The sequence below is a fragment of the Gasterosteus aculeatus genome, chromosome X (genome assembly GCF_964276395.1).
Source record: "Gasterosteus aculeatus chromosome X, fGasAcu3.hap1.1, whole genome shotgun sequence".
NCBI classification, from domain to species: domain Eukaryota; kingdom Metazoa; phylum Chordata; class Actinopteri; order Perciformes; family Gasterosteidae; genus Gasterosteus; species Gasterosteus aculeatus.
The window spans coordinates 10,671,462-10,695,659 of NC_135698.1; the positions used below are offsets into that span (position 1 = coordinate 10,671,462).

Here is a 24,198-nt window from a genome sequence, read left to right on the forward strand (position 1 = left end):
TTTCCGCTCACTCTTTTCGTTGTGGCAACCCTATTTTTGGTGTGCCTCTGAGAAGAGGGAACGGTCACAAAGGGGGGGAAGTAAAAGTGCAAAGCCCCGAGGCTGGGAGGGCTCTGATGGAGTGCCTGAGAGCTGGAGAAGCGAAAGCTGTGATTAGAATATGAATGGAACCACAGGAGAAGGGGGAGAGAAGAAGGGGAAGAAGAGGGGAGAAGAGAAAGGCGGATTATGGCTGAATTACTCACCACACCATGGATAGCGGAGGAGGACTTTCTCCACCAGCGCGCAGGTCGTGGGCAGCACCGCTACTCCTCCTGACCGGCCGGCACCGCGCAGATACCTGGGAGCAAGTACGGGGGGGGGGCAGCATCACGTAGCAAACCGTGCACGGGGGCCACGCTTTGTTAGAGCAGGCAGGTCTGTGCAATAAAGAAGCTGCTGTGATGAATGGAAGGTCAAAAGGAATTTGAGAATATTTTTTAAAAAAAGGAAATAAAATGACCAAGACTCATAACGTCTTTCATAACATTTTCGCTCATCTGCCTCTTAATGCGTGAGATTAAACAAGAGATATACTTTAACACACATTAATGACACAACACTGCATCAAGACCTGCGTGGTGGCTGCTGAAAAAAGCCATGGCCTCATAAGGAGGATGTAATTAATTGCAGTCAGAGAAGGAGAAGGTGGAGTCTGTATCTCCCTCAGTGGATGACATCCTTTTTTTCACCCTGTTATCGGCTTATTAGAGCCTCATGAAACAGGACAGGTGCAGCCACCAAAAGAGCCTCTTCCACCCGTCCTATTCTCACAGAATCTGTCTGCACAAACGGATGTGTACCGCTTTTGTTCAGTGAAAAGGCCCCAATTGAGTTGTGTGTGTGTGTGTGGGGGTGGGGGGTATGCTTACGCTGCATACGGCACGTTGGTGGTATCAAGGCTTCGGTTTAAAAGGAAGGAAACCGTATGACTCAAAAGAGACTTTCTCTCCATGACTGTGTCACTGCACATTTCCATTTGCCCTCACTGAGCATCCTGCTGCCTCCCCCTCACATTTAATAAAGGGTTCATCTTCTATTAAACCATGTAAATACAAACAAACATTTATACTAATGGTTTAATGAGCCTCCAATTAAGTTTCTAAACGGATTCATCTGGAAGCAAACATGTGGAAACATTTTACCCGATGGGTTTAATATGAGCTGGCTGATAATTCAGTGTTACTACTGGAGAATCGTGTCCTGGTGTTGGTATTTAATGGCATTTCCAGCCGTAAAATAGACCAACTGCAGTGGTTAGCTCTTGGAGGACTTTGAAAATTACAGAGTCTTGTTTTAGCTTCTTAAGCGGTTTTCGTTGTCTTTGTTCAGACAGCAATCTTTCAAAATGTCCTGATATTTGTATTTAACCAATTATGAATGCATTAAATCACGAAGATACTCAAAATATGAAATCAATGAAAATTAGTATTTGTTTGTGGCCTAATACTAACAATAATAATCAAGTATTTGTAGTTTATTTTGTAATTTATGTAGTGAATTATAGAGGAACATATTCATTCTATTTACTCACTAGATTGTTACATTTGATCATTAATATTAGAAACATATTTTTTTATGAATGTGGTGTTTTCTCACCATTATCAGACCTTTAAATATTAAGGCAAATGGATATTTTCTTAAAATGTTTCATCAGCACATAAATTACATCTTAACTACAAGAAGAGTTTATAATCTTGCGACAATGTTTTAAACACATTTCTTTACTTTTGGGCCATTTTGAAGAGAAGCAGACGGGAAGGAACATGCAAGTTCTGCAGCTTTTTCAATATTTGTAGATTGACATGAAATAAATTAGCAGTAGTTAAGTAACCAAATAGCAGCACACAGCAGCTGATTGTGAAACTTTTTTTAGTTTATTATGTACACATAGAAAAAACAATGGTGAGAAAGTATGAACACAAATGAGAACCGTCACATGGTCTTAGTTTGCAAACATCAACAAAAATGTAAACGCAGGATTTAACCGGTTCCCTCTTCATTCACAGCTCTAAACACTGTGAAAGCTTAAATCTCTACCTCTGAACCTTTCACTCACACAGACATGCGTTCGTGTCCCTGCCGGCTCAGTCGTTGTAGCGCGACAGTTTGAGTCGGGGGATGATGTTCATGGACTGCAGCTCCTGGAACAGCAGCTTGCAGGCGTACGGGATCCGCAGCGAGGAAACGTGACAGGAAGACTTGCAGTAGTGACACCTGGAAGATTGAAAACTGAGAATCAGACTGTGGACAAAGGAGAGGACGACCCGCCGAACCTCCATAAGAACTGAGGACTGTTATAGATTCAATTTGTAACCCTTACTGCAATCATATTAAACAAAACCTGACAAACCCTCGCAATGCCTCAGCAGACCTCGGTTATCCTACGCGTCGGCACCCAGGGGAAACCGATCTGCAGCGTCCAACTTACCAGCCGGAGTATCCCAGGAGGCCGCACTGGCCGCACACGTCCACCTCAAAGGCGTCACTGGAGATCATGAGGCGCTCCAGAAGCAACATGCTCGCTCCGTAGCCAATCAGGCAGTCGCGCTCCATCTCGCCCAGACGCAGGCCTCCGTCTCTGGAGCGGCCCTCCGTAGGCTGCCTGAGGACGACGGGATGCGAAGTGATGAGGCCAGAGTAACAGTAGTGATTTCGTTATTTCCACGTGATTACAACTGGGGACGTTGATTTCTACCTGGTGAGAACGGCTCTGGGGCCTCGGGCTCTGGCGTGCATTTTGTCGAGCACCATGTGCTTCAACTTCTGATAATACACCGGTCCAAAGTAGATATAAGCCTCCAGAGGTTCCCTGAGGGGGAAAAAATGTATATTTAGTCAATTCAATAACACGCATCTGTCTATTATCAGGTAAAAACATGGTGGTGGTGGTTGCAAATCAGGTGGTGATGGTTGCAAATCAGACATTTGTGGGGATTGCTGGTCCGCCTGTTTGAATCGGCGTTTGTCACTTTTCTTTATCTCTACACGAAAGGCGATTTCTTTATTAATAAAAGTTGCACTCTTGTCATGTTGTAATGGAAGAGTGAGCAGACGTTTCTTTAAAATCACCAAGAAAGGTATTGAAAAAAGCCGCGTAGAAAGCAGCTGGGAGGGTGAGTGTGTTTACTGGGACGACACGTTGAGCTCTTTATTACCCGGTGATTCCCGAGGTGACGTAGTCTTTGCCCTGGTAGTTGTATCCATAGCGGATGAGATCCTCGCACACGTCCTTCACCTTGCTGCCTCCGAACGCCGTACCGTAGTGAAACCGTCCATCCAGGACTCCGGCTTTCCCGGCCAGCAGCTCGATCAATTTCCCCACCTGGCAGAATCACAGACATCGGCTTTGTTCAGAACATACAGCTTTTGTGTTTTACATTCTCCCGCCACCAGATGTTGATATCGCGGGGTAAGAGTAGATTACACATGTACCCCACGGCTTGGGACCGGCGGTCTAAGGATGACTGATTTCAACAATTCCTCGGCGGTCCCACCCAGAGGACCCCTGACCCCACCACATAAAAGGAAACACCTACTCTCATTTCACTCTGCGGCCACAGAGACATCTTCCCGAGCCAACATTTCTCAGTCTTTCCCATGGCAACCACAGCGCGCAAACACACACACACGGGCACTGACAACTTCAGCAGTAAAGATTAGTTTTTACAGTGTAAGGGACAAAAAGCCGGTGGAAACGGGGGCCAAGTTCCATGTCATTCACATTCAGCACCATCCTGCCGTTGAAATACGCCGCGCATGTTTGATAAAACTTGCACACACTGCGACAGGCGGCGGCGTCACCGGCAGCCGTCTCCACAGCAACAGATATCTGTTTGTGAACAGTGAGATTGCCGCTTAGCCGGCGTGAATGGACGTGTGCTCTGGAAGCCAACGATAACCCCGGAGAGGAGCGGAGCGGGAATAATGACGCTTTGGCTCCAGAACAGAGTTCTGAAGAGCATCGGGCAAATGATAGAAAACAAATCTACAACCGAATTATTCATTTCAGTCGCTTTTTAAACAGTAATACAGAAGATTAACTGGTTCCAGCAGCTGAAATGCTGCTTTTTTTTGTCATGAAAGTGAATTTAATTTTGATTTTATGTCAGACAAAAAAAATTACTTCTGCAGACGTCACCTGGGACTGTGCGTAAATACAACAGAATCAATAATCTTTAGTAGCAGCCCTAATTTGATTGAGACAATTAAAAAAAATAGGTACCGTCATTCTGGAGGGATATCCGTGAGGGTTCATGATAATGTCGGGACAGATGCCCGTGTCGCAGAACGGCATGTCCTCCTGCGGGACTATGAGGCCACAAACACCTGTTACACACAGAGAAAAACAGCACAATATGTTGAAGTCATTCATCACAAGTTGCTCATTTCAGCTCCCTACATGGCGATCGGATTCTATTCTGCATTTAATAACAGTGTAAATAACTTTGGCCGATTAGTAATTAGACAAAACGAGCCATTTTGAGCTCTCAGAACATCATTAAAACTTAAAATGATGAATCTGAAAAGTACTAAATACAAAAATCACAAATGTAATGGTTTGTTTCACGTCGTGAAATCCCCAAAACGGACCAAACAGAACCAAGTACGAACAGCAGCTTGTAGGTAAACGCACTGTGGACCTCTGACAGAATGACATTTCCCTCCTCTCATGCGGCCCGACAGGCTCGTCTTTTGATTCACATGACGTGGGGGGACGAGCGCTCTGGTAGCCAGGAGTTTAAGTGCGAGGGCAAATGTTTGCCGAGGGGGCCGAAGCACTCTTCCCAGGCCACGGTCAACAGATCGAGGGCCTATTTGCAAATGTAAAAAAGAAAAAGAAAAAAAAAAAGGAGGCAAGAGAAGGAGAGCAGGAAGTGCAGAAAGGTGCTTGGCTTGACAAGGAGACCAGGATTACACCTCCGTGACTTTCGGTTTAGCTCCGAGGAAGTGGAGGGGGGGGGGTCTACTGGGAGAGGAGAAATTGAATCTGAATCTGTGCACGTGGGAAAAATACACGATTAGCCGACCATTCATTGCCATTGTCGATGCCACGCAGGATGTAGTCGCAGGATGTTGACTGGGAACAAGTACAGCAATTTGTTGGAAAGTCATCTAAAGAGCAGGAAGAAGGTGAAAAGAGAACAAGAAAAAGGCGAGAACGGCTGAGCCAGAAAAAAAAAAAAGAAAGGTAAAAGCGGAAAATAAAAAAAAGTCAAAAGAAAAGTTGGGGATATCAGTGTAAAAGTAGGATTAAAGAGGGAAAAAGAGCAACAAGAACCACAGTAGAAAATGGAGGAGAAGGTGATTAGAAAGATTCAGAGAGAGGGACCCTAGTTCCCATAGCAGACATCCTCGGTGTTGTTTGTTTTGTGTGAAAGTGAATGATAAAAGAGGCATGAAATCAGGAGAGAAAGGCAAGACAACAGCAAGGGTCCAGAGCCCTCCATCACAGCTCATACAGCCCCACGCTGGCGGCTCGCACAATGGGCCCCTACTACTGACAACCCCGCCACCTCCTCCCCCACCTCCACAGCTGTGTGTGTGTGTGTGTGTGTGTGTGTGTGTGTGTGTGTGTGTGTGTGTAAATAATTAACTTATTCTGCTCTGGTGACCAGGACTTATGAGACTAGTCATGAGTAGCTGTGAGATCTATTGCTGCAGCCAAATCCTAATAAAGTAACAAATCCCAGATTTATGATTCCGCTTGAAACATTTATGCGGTTAATTCTATGTTCAAACACCATTTCCCTGCAGCAGGAGAAACAAGTTTCCCCGAACGTTTCTCAATTCTAAAAGGTGTCCGTAAACCGCTCAGCCACGAGTGGCCCGACCAGCCGAACATCAGTTGCACATCTGGGAGTTTCCATCCAGCTCTGCAGCGTAACCCCGCGGCGACCCCTCTCTCTTGGTCACTATTGGAGACAGAAGACCCTGTCCCACCCCGAGCTGACCGCCCACTGGCCGCTGCGTTAATGAGGAGAGTAAATTATGCGTGGCGCCAGTTAGCTTTTTGATTAAAACATCATACAAGCCCCCAATAGGGGAGGTGCTGCAAAACAATGGCGGTTGTAAACACTTTTCCTGCAGCAGCAGCAGCAGAATACTGCTGGGGTGTAATAAATTTGCATAGTCTGGCACAGGACAAAGAGCCAATTAATTGAAAAGAGCTCTTGAAAGATGAGGACAGGGGGGCAGTGACAGAGCAACAGCTACTGGGACTTGACTCAACAAATGCTGTGGTAAAGAGACGACCATGGTCCCCCCCCCAGTCATTTACAATCTCTGGTGACAGTTTGGGATTTGGGGCTCTAAGTGGTGGGATATGGTGGAAGTGGAAGGATTTAGGTTTGAGCGTAACACGCCAGCCTTATTCAGCGAGACAATACAGTCCAAGAGCACTCGGGGTGGAACCTTTCTGTCCGTGTCGACTGCTGAATTTGTCTCCTATCTCTGGCCTCCTGGTCTGCCTGAGGAGGATCTTGATGAGGAAAGCATCCTCGGCGTTGGATGAAATCATGACCTTCTCGATGTACGAGTCCGTCGAGCCCTTGTAGCTGCAGAGGCAGAAAAGGCAGAACGGCCAAAGTGATTTTTCTGTACAGCGAGCGTTGCAAGAAACCAAACAAAAAAAGTTGAACGGTTTCTTCTTCACGCAAAGAGGTGGGGGTGCACTCACCTGATGGGCACATCTCTGTACTGGGGCTGGCCTGGCTGGGTACTGCCCTCCAGTGGTGTCTGGGTGACAGTTGGCATGGACTTGTTCACCAACACCTGCTTGTTCTCCACTTTCTCACCTGTGCCACACACACACACACACACACACACACACACACACACACACACACACACACACACACACACACACACACACACACACACACACACACACACACACACACACACACACACACACACACACACACACACACACACACACACACACACACACACACACACACACCAGGGTTATGGTGGCCTGCAGGGTTCATTACAGGCGCTTATACGATGGAACTTTTAACCAACAGCTCTCTGAAATAAAAACAATCTGTCTGAAATAAGGTTCTGAATGCCGAGAGGAACAGACATGCACCAGCATGTGCAGCCACAGACGCATCCTGTTGCATTGGGATCTATATTAGTCAATAACATTATTAGAGCAGTGAGGCACGCTGGGTCTTACCGGGGGAGCAGATCCCGTCAGCGTCCAGGATGCTGTGCCTCCAGATAGGCTTTCGTGTTACAGCGTCCAGCATGGGCCCCATCACCTTGTCAAAAGTCTGGTTGGTGTAACGCCGCAGTGTGCACTTAGCGTTTTTATAGACGAGGCACCGACCAAATCCTGAGAGGGAAACATGAGGATCAATAAATCAAACGATTTAAAAAACACTAGGACCCTGTGAAACCGGCGCCATGCAACGTCACCTCTGTCGAGCGAGGCTTTGTTGAGGATTAGAGCGTCCTCAATGTCGTAGCCGCTGTAGCTCATCACGGCCACAGTGGCGTTCTGACCAGCAGGCAGCTTCTCAAAGTCAATCAGCTCGATGGTTTTGGTCGTGACCATGGGCCTCTGCGGGTACGCCAGCAGGTACATCAGAGTGTCGATGCGGTTCCTCTGGTTGTAGCCAATAGTCCCTGGAGAGAGGGGACATGGAGGTGAACCACTGCTGATGTTTTCCTGCTTCTGTGAGCCACTGGAAGGAGACGTTGATGCATATATGGAATCTGATAAGAGTTTGCTGCATATCTATAATTATCTCGTAATACAAGGGAATAATATAAAATACAATAAATTGTGGTCTTTGAACTGGACATAAACTACAATTACTTCAAGACAAGAAAGCAATTCAGAGAAAATCTGCACTTCTCATTATTAAACTCACACAAGACCATACAAAATCCTGAGCTTCACTGAGACTATTAATTGAAGATCCTATGTGCGGATACATATTATCTAGATATGATATGACCGGTATTCTGAGATATGTCAATACACACAATTTGTAACGTCTGTAAATCAATTATGGGTGGATTATGGGAGGTAAATCCTCCCGTTGGGTGGGTCGCGGCTGAGCCTGTTTAGCACCATCTCGGTGCGGCGGCTGTCTTATGGTATAAAGCCTGGCCTCCATGGAAGCCTTGACATTTGTCCGCCGCTATTACTTCACAATCAGGCTACAAGCAGTCTGTGATAATGGGCCCAAGCCACACAACCGGATTTGCACATGTATGGGGCTGTCCACACAAACCAGACAAGGCAGAGGATATTGGCCCGAATATAGTTCCAGTCTACGTTTTTGTAATAACGGGGGAGCGGGGGAAAAAGGGGCGGAGGTGACGGACGGAGGTAAAGCTGTGTGCGGGTGACCGCAGCTCTTACGAATGTTAGCGGGGCCGTTTGGGGAAGTTTTGGTTACCAAGGAGCTGCGGGTGCGCACTCTGTGGTCTTTCGCAGCTGAGCACACTGACCCCCTAAGCGCAGCCAGAGCAGACACAATGAATTGCTAATGACACTCTGGGTGACTGGCAGGGAAAGGGCCTCCGCACACACACGGTACAATAGAGGAAATACGCAAGCGCCCCATGTTTGATGTCCATGTGCATACACACACCCACTGACACACACACACACACACACACATATAAGACAAACACTCAATCACACACACAAATGTATTCTGACAAGAAGTAGAGCAGGAGCAGGAGTTTTGGGGGCAGACGAACCAGCAGGCTGCTTGTATCTGTACTGTTTGTTATTCTAATGTCCTTTTGAATGATTTTATCTTGTGCAAATAAAACTAAACTCTGAACCAGCAGATTTAGGGGGCTGAAGAATAGTCTTGATATAACATTCTTTGCTTTTTTTGTATGCATGTGCAGAAGTAAACACTGTCGCTTTGTGGAGGATGCATGAGAAAGGATTTGACATATTTACAGTTTAAAGACCTTCCTGCTGACTACAGCTTCCTGTGCAGCCGAGTCTTACCCATGGCCTGCTTGCCCATAGCACACTGGTAAGTGTTCCTGGGTGACTGGTTGTGGTGAGGGTAAGGAATGAGGCCGGCGCACACCCCCAGCAACGTGAAGGGCTCAATCTCCAAATGGGTTGTGTCTCTGCAGAAAATAAAACAAATAGGATTGTGAAACAAGAGCGTTAAATGAGACAAAGATTTTCCAATTTTCTTGTGTTTCAGGGGAACGAGGTGCCGCTCACTTGCTAATCATGTGTTCATAGAGGGCAATGTGACAGTCATTCTCCTCGTTGACGTCCAGATACTCCACCAGGCCCTCGTGCAGAAAGTCTTCAAAGGTTCTGGAGGCACGAAAAGTCTTCAAGTTATATAAACAAAGAAAAAAACCTTCCAACCTTAAATAAATTATCTCTAAACAAATCGCTCTTAAAATCTCTTAAATTGCAATATCACCTGTAGCCCTGTGACAGATCTTCTATGTGCTTGTTTTTCACCATGGGTTGTCCCCTCTTCACTATGATGTACGGCCTGATGGAGAACAACACACATTGGAGCAGAAAGCTGTCAAAAAATTTCAAGCATTTCATTGTGATGGTTTCGGCCTTGTTGGCTTGAACTTGCCCACCTGCAGAGACGTCCCCCATCGGAAGAGATGTAGACGCAGCGGTCGGTCAAGTTGGTGGAGATTGACACAAACTCTGTGATAAAACCTGCCCTGCGCATCAGTCTGAAGGTGCTGATAAGCTTGCGATTGTCTCGAATCACACCGAGAATGTTACCTGTGCACATGACAGAGACAGACGCACACAGAAAACGCACACTTTCAAAGTTAATAATTTAATTATTAACCTGCAAGTGTTGCAGTGTCTGCAGTCTAAAGGAAGGAGGGGCTGTGAACATCGTACTTGTCACGCGTGTGCCGTCTGGGCGTAGACTAGGGGTGGAACGGATGATTATTTTCATAATTGCTTCATCCTTCCATTCATTTCTCAATTAATTATGCTGTCTATAAAATGTCAAAGAATGGAGAAAAATGCCCATCAAACTTTCTCTGAATCCAATGTGACGTCCAAGCAACGGTCTGCACTACAAATACATCCATTCATTTTCTTGATTCAGCCCTATTCTATCAGTGTTATACGTCACTACCAGAGTAAAGCACAGTGAACACATTCTATTTATGGGCTAAATTCTGAGTTAAAAATTCCCATTTGCAAACTCTAAATGGAAAAAAAAAAATAGTATGTGTGTACAGTAATTTACTCTGAACCTCCACGGCTGGCGGAAGCAGAGCTCCGGCTGCCTGCAGGGGTTTGCTCATATCGAGTCTGACAGACAAACGAGCGGAGAACAGAGGAGACACTGTGCTCTGCCTCCGTGTGAGGCAGAGCACACACTCTGAAGGGCTTTGACACCTGCTGCTACCAACTAATTAAATGCTATGGCAGCTAATATAATTTGACAGTTATCAGTGGCGAGACAAACATATACAGTAATTAAGGGGCCATGTTCTGACTCGAGAATATTACCTACTGCTGCCATTAAATTAATGATTATCAGCCTTCCTGCAAAACACAAAATTTCTTCCTGTAAACTAAACAGAATATTTTCCCTTCATGTTCAGAAGCCAGGCGTTCAAAACAGGAAGGATTCAACTTTTCTTTTCAAGTGTTCTGAAGCAACAGCATCCACGGTTCGTTCTTTTTGCGTTCATTCATGTATAAGCTGCACTGGCGCAGAGGAGTTCTACCATTGAGGAAGACGAGGAAGACGCTTGGATAGGAGAGCTCCTCTCCAGACAGCAGGTTGACGTCTTCTACTCCCAGGTTGAAGGCCAGTTTGATGATCGGACCGTCCTCCATGTCGGTGGTGATGTGGGTCATCAGCGCCAAGTTCTTCACCAGACCACAAGCCTGCAGGCAAAAAAACAACGATACCAACCATGAACTGTTATGTAGGAAGTTGCATGTCTGTCTTTACACTGGGGATGGGCAAAATTGAAAAAACGATATAGGTATTTCTCAGGTAACATAATAAATTAAATTCTGCGCAGGCTTTGCAAGAAATGCACAAAACGTTGAGCCATTCTGCACAAAAACATCATTGCTGACCCACGCATCTTCAGGAAAACAACAACCAAATCACTACAACAACAATCATTTCAACTGTGCATATTCAATGCATGCTTTAAATTCAGATTTTAGCATTGGGGAGATACGCAATACGGACAACTGTGACAGAAGGTGAGCTGTAGCTGCTGGGGCTCACTCACCTCTCCCTCAGGTGTGTCCGACGGGCACAACATGCCCCACTGAGACGGCTGCAGGGAGCGCGGCCCGCTCACCTTCCTGGTCTTCTCAAACTGCGAGGAGATTCTCGTCATCATGCCGAGAGCCGAAATAAAAGAGAGACGAGACAAGACCTGGGTGACACCCTGACGGTCCATCTTGAACCTCTTCAGAGACCAGTTGCCCTGTGGTAACAAAATTCACCACTGTTAATTAACCTGCCTAAAGGACACATTCGTCGTAAAACAATAAACTCAAACATTTACAATAACAAAAACAATGTTACCTACTGAAGTAGTGTAGTAAAAAAAAAACATTTTTAATATTTGATGTGAGATGCTTTCTCTCTGTTTTCTAACTTCTCCATATTTATGGCCTGCGACTCGTACGCACTCACAGTGGAGATGGCATTGACCATGCCGTTGGTGATCTGATCCTGCCGCATGTGCTTCACCACGTCGAACTGAGCTGCTCTCTGCTTGGGGATGATCTGGTCAGCAATTTTCTTCAGCTCAGAGTTGAACTTCTTAAACAGATCTTCAAACAGCAGGGACAGGAGCTGAGACAGAGAGCGACGATCATCAGGAACCACGTTTTTTTCCGATCGACGCGGCCACATCTCCGGCCAGGACGCGGAGTGAGTGAGAATCCTGTCTTCATAGTCGGACCCACTGGCCGCTCACGTGTGCTCCTGCCTTTAATCGGTAACCAGGTGGATTGCAGTCAGATTTAATAACCAGGTACGCCGGCTCACCGATAAGCCTGACCTGGCATGCGGCCGAGGTCCCTGTCCTCCTCCGCCTGCCCCTAAAGGAGGCGACCTCGCTCGCAACCCCCCTCCCACCACGCGCATTAGCATACATCAAAAACAAACAAGCAGCGCTGCTTAAAGTTAATAAAGAAATTAAGCTTCCGCTGCGCAGCCGGGCCAATTAGTTGAATGTCAGGGAACCATAATTGGAGAGAGAGGAGAGATTGCTGGCGTTGTTAGTGTGTAAGCCCCCTATTGAAAGAGGGGTCTGTACTCCCCCCTCCTCCACGCCTGCTCCTTATACAGAGCAGGTGGGGGGGGGAAATTAAAGGCCTTAAGACAGCAGTAATTACATTATCAGAGCCGGGCCTGCGGATTAGCTCAATCGCTCCAGTCAAGGCAGCAATTCTATTGTCACGGTGCTGAAAAATCCCCATGCTTTCCTCGGCCTCTGGATTTTGGTGCCACTGCATATCTCTCTCCTAACAAAGCCAGACTGAAATACAGGGGGGGTTGAAAACAAAACAGGGAAAAACAAAGCTGAATGGAAATAATGAGTCTTATTAAAGGAAGGAGGCAGGAACAAAGGTGCAGGTGAGAGATCAGGGCTGCAGCCGCTGTCCTCCGGTCCGGTGCTGTGACCCATTCGCATTACGAGTGATATTTGTTCTTTTCCACATGTGTTTTGTTGTTCAGTATCAAGCCTGTTTTCTTTTCTAGCAAGTAAAGAAAAGGTAGAAAAGCACCTTTCACTTACAAAAGGCCCAAGTCAACAGGGTGCCTTTTAATGGCAGAATTGATTTCCGTTTGATCCGTTGACTATTTCACTAACGAAATGGACTGAATGAACCTAAAGTAAGTGAGACCTAGAGGCTTACCTGCCCGGCCAACTCAAGACGTTTGTTGCCATAGTAATCTCTGTCGTCCACCTTGTTGCCCCCTTGAGCCAGGATCACCCTCCGAACCATAACAGCCAGGTAAATACACTTTGCCCGAAAGTTAAACTCTTTGACCTGCCGACACAACACACAATGATTAGACTTTGTGAAATACACACTCTGGGATTCTTGTCTGTCCGGTAACGAACATACAGGCACATGCGTGAGGATAAGAGAGGCCAAGAGCTCTCTGGCCTCCTCCATCTTGGTCTTCTTGGGGCCTCCCCACATGCGCTGTCGCCGCACTTTATTCCCGAGGTACCGCAGAGCCTGAAACGCAGAGGAGCATTTACAGGCGAGTTCAAGGAGAGTCGACTGCTGATGCTGATGGGATACCAAAAAAGGGTTCTTTTTAACGAATTTGATCTAAATAATTTGCAAAAAAAATAAAATAATTATATGTGATGTGCAAAAAGTTTGGGTCACAATTGAATGCATCATTGTGACACAAATGCAGCTTTGCAGTTATTGAGCATTCTGCAAATTAAGTGTATTTTAAGAAATATTGGATCAAAGACCAAATTATTGACAACTTCCATGATCCCGATAAGGCATTTAATGCACACTTTCTGCAATTTTATGGAGGTATTTTGGGGGGGGTTATCCCCTAATGTCTCCCCTTGAAGCCTCACAACGTCTGATACCGGATACTAATTACAAAATGTATTGGAGGTCCGCTACCCAAAACTGATCAATAACATTATTAATATGTGAGGAACTTTCTAGAAAGAGTGCGGAACACACATAGGGGAGTGACACGCGCACACGCACATCCACTCGCACATCTGTGTTTCTCTGGAGCTCGCTCCTGAACTATAGAAAAGGTCAGAAGATAATGAGACCAAAGACTTTCTTCAAGACCACCCACCCTGGCATCCGGCATTAGATTCACGCATTTCCCTTTCATATTATGAACACATGAACAATGTGATTATCTAATTTAGAGAAACCATCAAATATAGATTATGAGAAATGCATTTAAAAAGGATTAATTTTGTATATATATATATATTTATATAATTAAAATACATAAATATTGTAATACCATGAAACCACATGTATTAATTGATATTTTCAAATCAGATTTCTAAGTATATATATCACAAGAAGAAAAATATGACAGGCAAATATAGTTTAAACACATTACTTCTCATAATCTGATAACAATGTTCCTTAAGCCTTATCTGCCTTTAATTATATAGATTTAGGCCTCATTGTGCACATTACAATGACCCAATGAATACCATGAAAAGACATCATGCAGGCTGGCAGGCAGAGGAACATGAGCGCTGCGCAGACTGGTTGCTAGGAAGCAAATATGGCCTCATCAATGCATCAGTGGTTCCTCTAACAACATAATCTTTATGAAAAAACAAATCGGCCGACTGCATTCATCTGTAGATGTCAAAGTAAACATGAATAAACCCTCCAAAACATTACTTTACTGGCTGGCAAGACAAAACCGTAGTCATCCGATCACAGAGAGACAGAGAAAACACACTCTGCCAACAGGAGCCGTTTGTTTCAGTGTCGAAACAAACGGCCGTCTCTTCAGTTCATGGGAATATCGGGGACGGCTGATGATTCAATAATATTGTAATGAGATTATCATTCTGTCAAATTGATCATTCAAAGCACTCTATCGTACACACACAAAATAAAAAAAAACACTGACTGGAGTTATTTAGTTCTTCATATAATGCATAATAGAGGGACAGTTATTGCTTTCAACGTCTTTTTAATCCATCAGGTCATGATGTAGACTTCAATAGAAATTATCCTCAATGTGTTACATTTTCAGAAATATGCTTGTCCACTTTCTCGCTGAAATTCTCACTAATTAACAAATATCTGTCACAAAATGACTTCAAAGCCAAGACCAAAAATGACAGTAGTGGCGGTGGATTTGCCCCGGAGGAAAGTGACTTCCGGAGTCTCTTCGTCGCTGCGTGGTTGCCAGGCGACCGACAGAGACTCCAATTAGCGAGCTTTATGCCGCGTTCACACTTTGCTCGAGCGACAAAACAACAGGCTACAAGTCGTCGTGTCAAATGGAGGCCACTGAGTGACGGCGGGCACTTGTCGGTGTGAGAGGCTACAAAGCTTTGACGCTCTCATTGACGCGGTGAAGAGAGAACCAGTCACATGTTTTTGTTTAAACCTGCTCGGTTCCATCAAAGAAACGTGCAATTTATTTAACCACGTCAAAGACCACTTGGGTGCGGTTTCGCAACGAGTCACAGGCGATGGAGCAGGCCGAACAAGGTGGCTTTTGTTGCTTTAGTGTGAACACTGCATTGGAGTTGCTGGTGGGATGATTTTCTAATAGTTGAAAGAGCGAGGCCACTCGATTCCCTCGGCTTCCAGTGTGTGCGTAACACCGAGTTCATCTGTCGTCAAGTTTATATCTACTGCACAGACATGAACGGTATCAGTCTTTTCATCTCCCATTATTCCTCAACAGGTTTAATAAGGGCCGAGGTCAAGATGGGCTGACAATTTAAATAGTGGATCCTACATTTCCACAAAATGTGTCTGGTAAAAAGACTTAACTTTTCAAGCTCAGGATGAATCCAGGATGATGTCTGGGTTATTTCTCAAAGACTTCATTTGTTTATAATCGTTCTGGTTCTACTCGCATTTATTTTTTTGTCTTCTGATTTTTATGTACTTTTTATTTTTTTATTATTATATTATTTAACTAATTATTTGTGAATTATTATAATATGCAATTTAATAATTTTCTCATGTTTTTTTTGTTTTTTTAAACAACGGCCGATAAAGACGTTGCTTGTTAGCTTTGCAGGTGTAAAATCCGGGGAGTATTCCTATGATTTGATAACTATTTCCACCACACATGGACCACTGAGGTACCTGAGTCTGAGTGAAGATCTGAGCCTTCTGGCACTCCTCCAGGCTCGGGGCGAAGCTGGCCATGACATGCTCCTCTGTGCCGATCATCTGCACGATCTCCTGGTCGCTCTCTACGCCCATACCCTGCGAGAGGGACCGGCAAAGAGGCACGTTACAGGAACAAAGTGTGGACTAATATTTCATTCCTGTGGCTACACACAGAGCTTTGAAAGTAGGTGAAATGTACACAAAGTAGACACTCTGCCACTAGCAACTGGAAGAGGTGAAGCAGCGGGCAAAAGGAGGAGCAGTGCACACAGCAGGAGGAGGGAACTGGGAGTCGCGAGGTTGTGTGACATTTGTTTATGGAAATGTGAAGTTGTTTCTGCCAGCCGACACGGGGTGGGGGGGGGCGGGAGGGGGGGGGTCATCCAGGATATTCGTTTGCAAACAGAGCGAGCATATCCACGAGTGCCCTGTGGACAATGACTTCAGCTCCAAACACCGCAGACCCACCAGTTGCCGTGTTCGGAGGGATTTGTCTCTAGTGGGGGAAGAAGTTAATGAAGCCAGCCGGCTAACTGACATTTTCAACGAGAGCAAATGGCGACACGTGAAAATGAATCTGATGAAGAATCGCTGAAACGATTGAGCTCTGACTGCACACTAACGTGCAAACAAAACCTATTTTTAAAAAATGCAGTATGAATTGTTCAAGCAGTGCAAAAATCATCCATTGCAGACAGGTCAGCAGGCTGCAGCAAACAAAAGCAAATAATTAAAAATAATGCCATCAACTAAGGTGTTTATCAGCAAGCGACATCATTGACAAAGAAAACTCGCTGACTTGCAGCCCCCCCTACAGGAAGTTCAGTTAAACCGGGACCATCAACAACTCTTGCACCTTGAAAATGATGGCAATGGGGGCGTCTTCCGACAGCGTGTTGTGCTTCAGGTAGAATCTCCCTTGTTTGACAATCATATTTGTTCTGCTTTTCTTCTCATGAGTGGAGCTGAAAGTGAAGATAAGATTTCAAAATCAAAGCAGATGAAGATCCAGAAGGTTTGACAAAGAAAGCTAAATGTTTTCCAATAACATAAGTGATGGAAAGTTACAAAAACAAAAGTGTAACATGTTCTATGTAATTCCATCACAGTGGATCGTTGCTTTGTTTATTGTGCACGTGATAGGATGTCCAATACAAACTCCTACCAAAGCTTTTATAAGTCCACTGATCTGCAGACATGGACACAAATGCATAAAAAAAAGAAATCTGTCTTTGCAAATGCTTTCTGAGGAAGAATTGCAACTACTTTGTTTGACCTCAAAGACGCATACAATGGGTATGAAGCACTGCATGTATATGGACACTAAGTCAGGCTTAACGCAAGTGTTCTCGTATCTCAAAGACAGCTCAGTTTCATCAGTAGATGTCTAGGGAAACCTATGCTGCATGGCTGCAGGCGAACCCAAAATAATGACATCCATGATTTTATTTTGATTAGGAATGGAGCAAAGAGTAAAAAAAGAATGACGACATTTCAAGAACTCATTTGAGACCAATAATGTCTTTTGACGTTTTGCGTGCTTCACAAGCAGTTGCCTGTTATTATGATCAGGGGAGACGTTGGTACAGTACCTGGTGACTGAGGCTCCCACGGCTCCCTTCCTGTCCTGCTCCACAATGATTCGATTCTTGGACAGCTGTTCCTGGATCAGAATTACTTTCTCCTGACCCTTTACAATAAAATACCCCCCTGTGAAGAAATACCACATGGAAAGTATAAATCACCAACGCAAAAGTAAAACTGTGTTGGTGATTGTGATGTGATATTGCTCTGATTCAGTGTCATCCGTTGTGTACCTGGATCCAGAGGACATTCGTTGAGTTTAGAAACCTCCATGGGCGTCTTTCCTGTGAGAACACAGTTTGAGCTTCGCAGCATGATCGGCATCCTGAAAAAAGCAAAGTTAATTAAAAAGAAGTATCAAAATCAACTTAAATCACTTTATACACTGCTGTGTGTGTTTGTAGATTATTTTGTATCCATTATGAACAAAAGCTAGAACTGTAAAATTACAGTTCAACATAATCAACCTCTCTGAAAAAAACCTTTTCATGCGTAGAGCAACTCTTGATTAGAAATAAATGGTGGCTTTGTTTAACGACAGCTGATCAGCATGCAGTTGCTCATATCACACTTAATTCATCAAGACTCTTCTCATCTTTTTATATTTTGTTTACTGAAAAGAGCTTTTGAGGGATTTCAAGGCAACACGGGGTAAGTTATTGATATACAGTTGGTCATTGTTGGAGTGGAAGTTAACATTTAAGTTAAATGAAAAAAGGAGCCTAGAATTAAAAGTGAGTGAAGGATGTTGACTGATGAAATGTCTTTTTGACTTGTTAAGTTTTGTCTACGAAGATAGTAAACTAAATCAGGGAAGGAAGTAAGACTACGATACCTTCCGATGGGCAGCGCATTGCGGATGATTCTCTGACTGCCACGAGTGTACTCGATGTCCACTGTGATGGGCGCTGAATAGGTCATGTCTCTGAGACGACACTGTAAAAAACAACAGGAACATCGAATTAAATGTTTGGAAATTTTAGGTCACCATATGTTAATAATTTTTTGCATTATAACAAAACTTTTTATTATTATCTATGTTTAGCTTAAACCATTAAAGTTTAAGAAACTAGAATATTTGTGATTACAGTACTTTGATTAAATGTTCAAAAAATGAAACAGAAAATGTGAGAAGCTGCAACCTCCGAATATTTTAAATTTGTGCAATTATAAATATGTTTATTAATTATCTGTCAAGTGCAAATTATTTCTAATTAACAAAAAAAATTAAATAAGATGTTTGACTGCTGTTGCACAAATCTTTCTTAATATTACACAACAAACTAAGCTCACCTCATGAGGAGATACTGGTCTGGTTACGTTGAAGCTTTCTTCAACATCCGGCATGCCGACGTAGATATTGAGGTATCTTGCAAGGAAATCATTAATGAATATTAAAAGCATAAAATCAATATTCTCAACACAAGCTGCTCTGTGGATGTCCATAGGGTTGGATTGATGTCGGTTAACCGAAATGATGTTCAAACTACGTACTTGAGATACCACATAGGATCAGCGTCACTTGTGATCTTCTCATTGGCTTTCATTATTTTCTTTATCTGGAAGAGCAGACATAAACAACATGAACACATGGACATAACATCACAGCTGTACACAAATCCAAGTTAAGAGTTGTGTTTCACCTCAACATTGATGAAGTAGTTAAAGGAGTCGATGTGCTGCTTCACAAGTCCTTTCACCTGCAGAACAGGTCGAGCAACAGGTCACACAGTGAAATGAAAAATGTCCACGGTGAAGTAGATAGATTGTACTCAAGTGCTGATACAATTAGTGTGATTACTTGATCCAACAGAAACGTACGTTGTTTTGACCAGATGGAAAGAGAACAATTTAAATAATTAACATCGGTTACTTTAAGGTATCAATATGTTATAGGCAAGGTTGCAAATCCGTAAGTCATTTCTACATTAAAGCAGACTCTACCCTATATTTTATCCATTTATAGTATACCGGTTGGTATCCCACGCAATTTCCTGTTTCACCGCAATATAACTTTATGCTACATAAATAATGACAGAGGATTTATAGACAACATGAAAGATTTAATTCAGTTTGGGATATTTGGGGCACTAATGTTGAGCTGTTACCTTTAGAAAAGCTGGTAACAGTTTCCATTTTTCCTGTAAAATGAAAAGAAAATACATAAATAACACATCAGGTTTTACTGGATTATTTATTCACCAGCTGAGACGGTAAATGGTTTAAAACACTTTATGTTTCGCAAGTTAAAGTTGACACGATATCTTCAATTCGCAAACTGACATTTCAAGACGCTACAACTGAAAACCGCGCGTGTGATTAAGGTTCACACGTCCCTCCAGAAGCCGTTTACTGTTATTATTATTGTTATTATTGACTATGTCTAGTGTGTAGCGATGGCCGCCGCGCTAACGTGAGCGTCTGCGCCCGTGGAGGAAGCTCTCGAGTCGTCATCCGCACGCGACTCACCGCCACCGTGTTGACAGGAGCCGCGAGCTCCTGAGGAGTCAAGTCACCGAACTCTCCTCCCAGCACCTCCATGCTTCTCCCCGGCGCCCCGCGGCGAACACCTAAAAGACTCCTCGGCTCGCACCGGCGAACGATGGTGCTATCGTGTGGTCGGAAGTGGCCGAAGCGTGCAGCCCCGCTCTGGTGTTACACTGTAAAACGTCCGTGCGGGAAGAAGTAAAATAAGTGTAAAGTAAGTGTTCCGCATGTTGTCGTTTTTCTTTGGCTGAAAAAAGATTTCTAATCTTCTGCAACAAGTGTATGGAGATCCACATGTGCATTGTTGTAGGTGTGATTATCAGAATATTTTATTGTCTGAACTTCAGTACAAACTACTACTTGGAAAATAAAATGTACTTTATAGTTGATCGGATGGGAACAAGCAAACCATGCATGGCCTCTCGTCCAATTTGTCTTTATTGCAGTGTACTCCGGTCTCCAGTACTAAAATGTCCAATTAACGGTCAGTATTGAGGGACTCATATTAATATATTGATAATGCAACACTAATTCTCACACTGATTACTCAAAATTAGCAATTTGTTGATAGGATTTTAGCGTTTCTTCCACATACTCACAGCCAATTCAATTAAATTGGTATATTATTTTAATGCATTACACAGGTTAAATTACAGGACATTTAATTAATTGTTGACTTTAAAAAACACCCATCACTTTTATTGAAATCGCATTTTCATCATAAATGAATCATGTTTACAGTGGTTCTGATAAAATATGAGATGTTTAAACATCTAGGTGCTATACTAAGAAGGTCTGTGGTCTAAACCCCGGTTTGTACCTCAGCTTGTCGTGCATGAACATATTGAAGTGAGTAGCACATCAGCGCGAGTGCTGCTGCCCAACATGTCTGCTGTTGCTGCTAAGCAGCTTTGGGTACGCCGTCCCGAGGGAGCGTCCATGTCTGATGACCACCAGCTCAATCTGACACTGGTCAATGTTGACCAGCACCGTGGTACTCCGTTCCGTGCTCCTGAGGAAGACGATGGTGAAGATCGCCATCTCAAACTCCGGGCTGGTCCCGATGAAGGTGCTGCCAACGGGCTTCACCAAACCATGCCAGCTGAACTGGAGGTTCAGAACGTGGTCGTCTTGATCGGGCTGAGAGGAGAAACACATAAACGTTCAGTTTGGTGAAGAAAAGGAATAAAGACGGAGGCAGCTGGTGACGTTGCTACAGAAAGAAAGGCTTCTCTTTGTCTGATGAACTGGTTTACTCACTAGGTCAAAGTTCCTGCCCTTGTATCCTTTGTAGTCCAAGTGTGTGCTTTTTTCCTGCAGGTAGAACTGGATCCAGTTGTGAAAACCGATGATTTCTGTTCCAGATCTCGTCTCTCCAACAAACACATGCTCGAACCCACAGGAGTCCAGACTGGAGAATGTTTAGGTTTAGGGATGACAAAAATATAATTAAATATGAAACAAATCACAGCATTTTGCACAATCAGAGTAAATCCCGTGATCGCTTTTCTGCACACGTAGACAAACAGCCATCGCCTGCTGTTTGTGTGTCTCACCCTGCGTTTCTCTGCCGGTGGTAGAAGTTGAACCAGATTAAATACAGCTGACTCTTAAAGCGCCTCAGGTCAGAGTTGGACTTTGCTTTGCTCACCAGGTACCGATGAGCCCGCTGTTGACAAATCACAGCGATGACACACAGCTCTATTGATCCAAACAGGCAGACATGGTCAAAAACAAAGTCTTACAATAGCCTTCCTAACTTATCTCTTCTCTAATATTAAGGTCAATATGTTTTCAGTCGTTTAAAGAAGATTTGAACTAAACCAGAGGCCTTGTACTGTCATAAAAGCAACCGTATTTTAAAATGTATTGAACTTATTGAAATAATTAGAAAATGTGTTAATGAAGATCTTTCAACAACCTTAATTAACAAGAGGGAACCAAATATCAAATATGTTGCTGTCCTCTTCCCCCTCCTGATGTCAAAACACCCATCAGGTCGCTCTAATCATACTGCATGTTTTTTCCAATCTTTCCTCTCTGGGGAGAAAAGCTGAAGCCAACACAGCATTCCACAGCTGCACACATCTGTTTTGAATTCTCGCAAACATCCAAGTTATCTGTTCGGTGCTGCAGTACAGTTGGTAACAAACTAGAAAGAGTGTCGGGAGCATGTATATTCCATATGGTACATCGTGTTCCTACTCTGGGAAGAGGCAAACAAAAAGGGGGCAAGGAACGAAGTGTTGTGCAACAGAACCAACAGGAACAGAATGTTGGACAAAAACATGTGAAATGTACCTTCATGACTTCTGTCTCTAGGACAGCATCCAGGAAGAGATCAATCTCGGTCCGTTCCTCTGCCGTGACTTGCTCAGCGACGCCTGTGGACCGCTCGTAGTTGTTCAGGAGTTTTATGAAGCCTGCAGAGCAAAACAAAAAGTCACATTCATTCCAGTGAAGGCGGCAAATGAGGTGGAGTTTTGATTTCTAGAAAGGTGAAACATATTCTGTGTGTTAGAGAGACACTCACGGGAGTACGTGGTTGTGTTGGCCAGTTTGTTCTCGTTAACATCGGAGAACAGAGGCTGTAGAGCATAATCTCGCACAACGTGGCTGCCTGGGTTTACAAAGCTGGCTCTACCCTGCACAGTCAAAACACAGGATACGTGTTTGTGGAAGCAGAAAGCTGCCCGAGTTCTGTCAGCGTTAGAATATGCTTCGCACCTGAACAGAGATGTTGTAGTCCGTCACAGGAGTCAGGCGGTTCTTATCCAACCTCCACAGCTCGTCGAAAATATCAGACAGCTCCTGGTCAACAGCTAGTCTGTTACACAAAGTCAGGTATGGGAGAAAAATTGACAAATACTGGCAAAGTCAATAAACCCATGAGATGTGAGTGCTTGGCTACTGTACCTCGATGCATTGAGTCCACCGACACACACAGTGAGGAGGACCAGGAGCCCACAGAACCTGTACATACACCAATGAGTAGATATTAAATATGTGTTTGGGTCTATTGTGTAGCATTGACAAAAAATAACTTCAGAAACTTAACCTGACTATATAAGGAAATTCCTTTTATTAGTATTTTGGTCAAAACAAACATACAGACCTTGCAGCCATGATGCCTCTTCCACAACTACAGCTCAGACTGCTGAGTCCTTCACTGACAGTAAAGTCCAAACCTGATTTTCGTAACTTTTTATTGCGCATGCGCAAACCTGAACCAACTCGCTGTGGTGTTTACGTTTGGGCTGCACAGCCAATAGAGGGCGCTCCAGCTCACGGAATGAACGCCGTTCTGCCAGATGTGTTCGCGAACTACAATTGCAGACGACTGATGTCGGTCCAGAGACCCTAACCGCGTTTCTTTAAATGCGCGGCATTTACGACCTGAATTAGGGCTGTCGTTAAAAGCAACGAAACAATGGAGCGAAGCACTGAAACGGCAGGTCGTCCCCCACATGGGCACAAGAGTACTATCTAGTTGGAGCCCAAAGCTCGTTAGAATACGTGCACTTTGATATCATTTATTTATCTTTAATTTGCTGCTTTGGGGTTGCTGACCCATAAGACCCGTGTCGCATGTTCCTCAAGCAAATTCTGCTCAGTACTAGTTAAACTTCTCACATCCAAGTATTTGTAACATCTGCAGTTTAATAGTTAAACAAAACTTGCACAAATGTTGTGCTCACATGTTCCCAATTGTGGTGACTGCAATCCGGTAGAGTCACGTGAGGCTAAGTACGGGAGATTGCTGTGGACTCGTTCCAAACAGACGCTGATTCCTCCTATGAAGTTCATTGTTTTTTATTAAGTTAAAAACACATCCAAGCGGGCGAAGCGATACACGATGTGCGCCGATGCAATAAAGTGCGCTGTAGGATACGGTCAACAAAAAGTATCGTCTCCCGACTCACCCCCATGTCCATACAACCATCCCTCTGCCAGGGTGCCTACACTCATTCATAAACCACTGCACCCCTGCCCACGTGATTCTGCTGCTAATTACATTTCAAAATAAAGTACCAACACTCACACACAGGAAGTGGCGTTCGGCCGCTACATCCCAGCCCCTAATTATAACACTGTAGTAATTACAAAAAAGACACCATAAAACATACATCAAACAATTGTCCATGATTAATATTCCAATAAGGGGGTGTAGTCATCTTCTTTCACGAACGAGTCTAGTCTAGGCCAGAGGTTCAAGCACTTAGCCTGTCAAGGTGATC

The 24,198-nt window shown here is 44.2% G+C and overlaps 2 protein-coding genes across 2 annotated transcripts; both read right to left on the bottom strand.

The window, feature by feature from the left end:
* Nucleotides 1-1,894: 1,894 nt before the first annotated feature.
* On the bottom strand, nt 1,895-20,180 carry LOC120809854 (DNA-directed RNA polymerase III subunit RPC2). The gene is made up of 28 exons (XM_040163990.2): nt 19,943-20,180; nt 19,582-19,614; nt 19,117-19,173; nt 18,968-19,032; nt 18,767-18,842; nt 18,309-18,409; nt 17,707-17,798; nt 17,482-17,599; nt 16,746-16,854; nt 15,863-15,985; nt 13,142-13,258; nt 12,929-13,063; nt 11,697-11,858; nt 11,284-11,484; nt 10,762-10,924; nt 9,637-9,790; nt 9,465-9,539; nt 9,254-9,352; nt 9,026-9,153; nt 7,465-7,674; nt 7,223-7,381; nt 6,719-6,836; nt 6,454-6,596; nt 4,265-4,368; nt 3,198-3,364; nt 2,738-2,851; nt 2,471-2,644; nt 1,895-2,256 (listed from the first exon to the last, which is right to left on the bottom strand). Exons 1-28 carry the CDS (start codon nt 20,012-20,014, stop codon nt 2,127-2,129), a joined length of 3,399 nt encoding a protein of 1,132 aa, XP_040019924.1. The 5' UTR covers nt 20,015-20,180; the 3' UTR covers nt 1,895-2,126.
* Nucleotides 20,181-20,380: 200 nt separating this feature from the next.
* LOC120809191 (uridylate-specific endoribonuclease C-like) lies at nt 20,381-23,213 on the bottom strand. The gene is made up of 8 exons (XM_078082714.1): nt 23,076-23,213; nt 22,877-22,933; nt 22,688-22,787; nt 22,494-22,605; nt 22,262-22,383; nt 21,517-21,629; nt 21,221-21,371; nt 20,381-21,100 (listed from the first exon to the last, which is right to left on the bottom strand). Exons 1-8 carry the CDS (start codon nt 23,174-23,176, stop codon nt 20,822-20,824), a joined length of 1,035 nt encoding a protein of 344 aa, XP_077938840.1. The 5' UTR covers nt 23,177-23,213; the 3' UTR covers nt 20,381-20,821.
* Between the last annotated feature and the right edge of the window lie 985 nt (nt 23,214-24,198).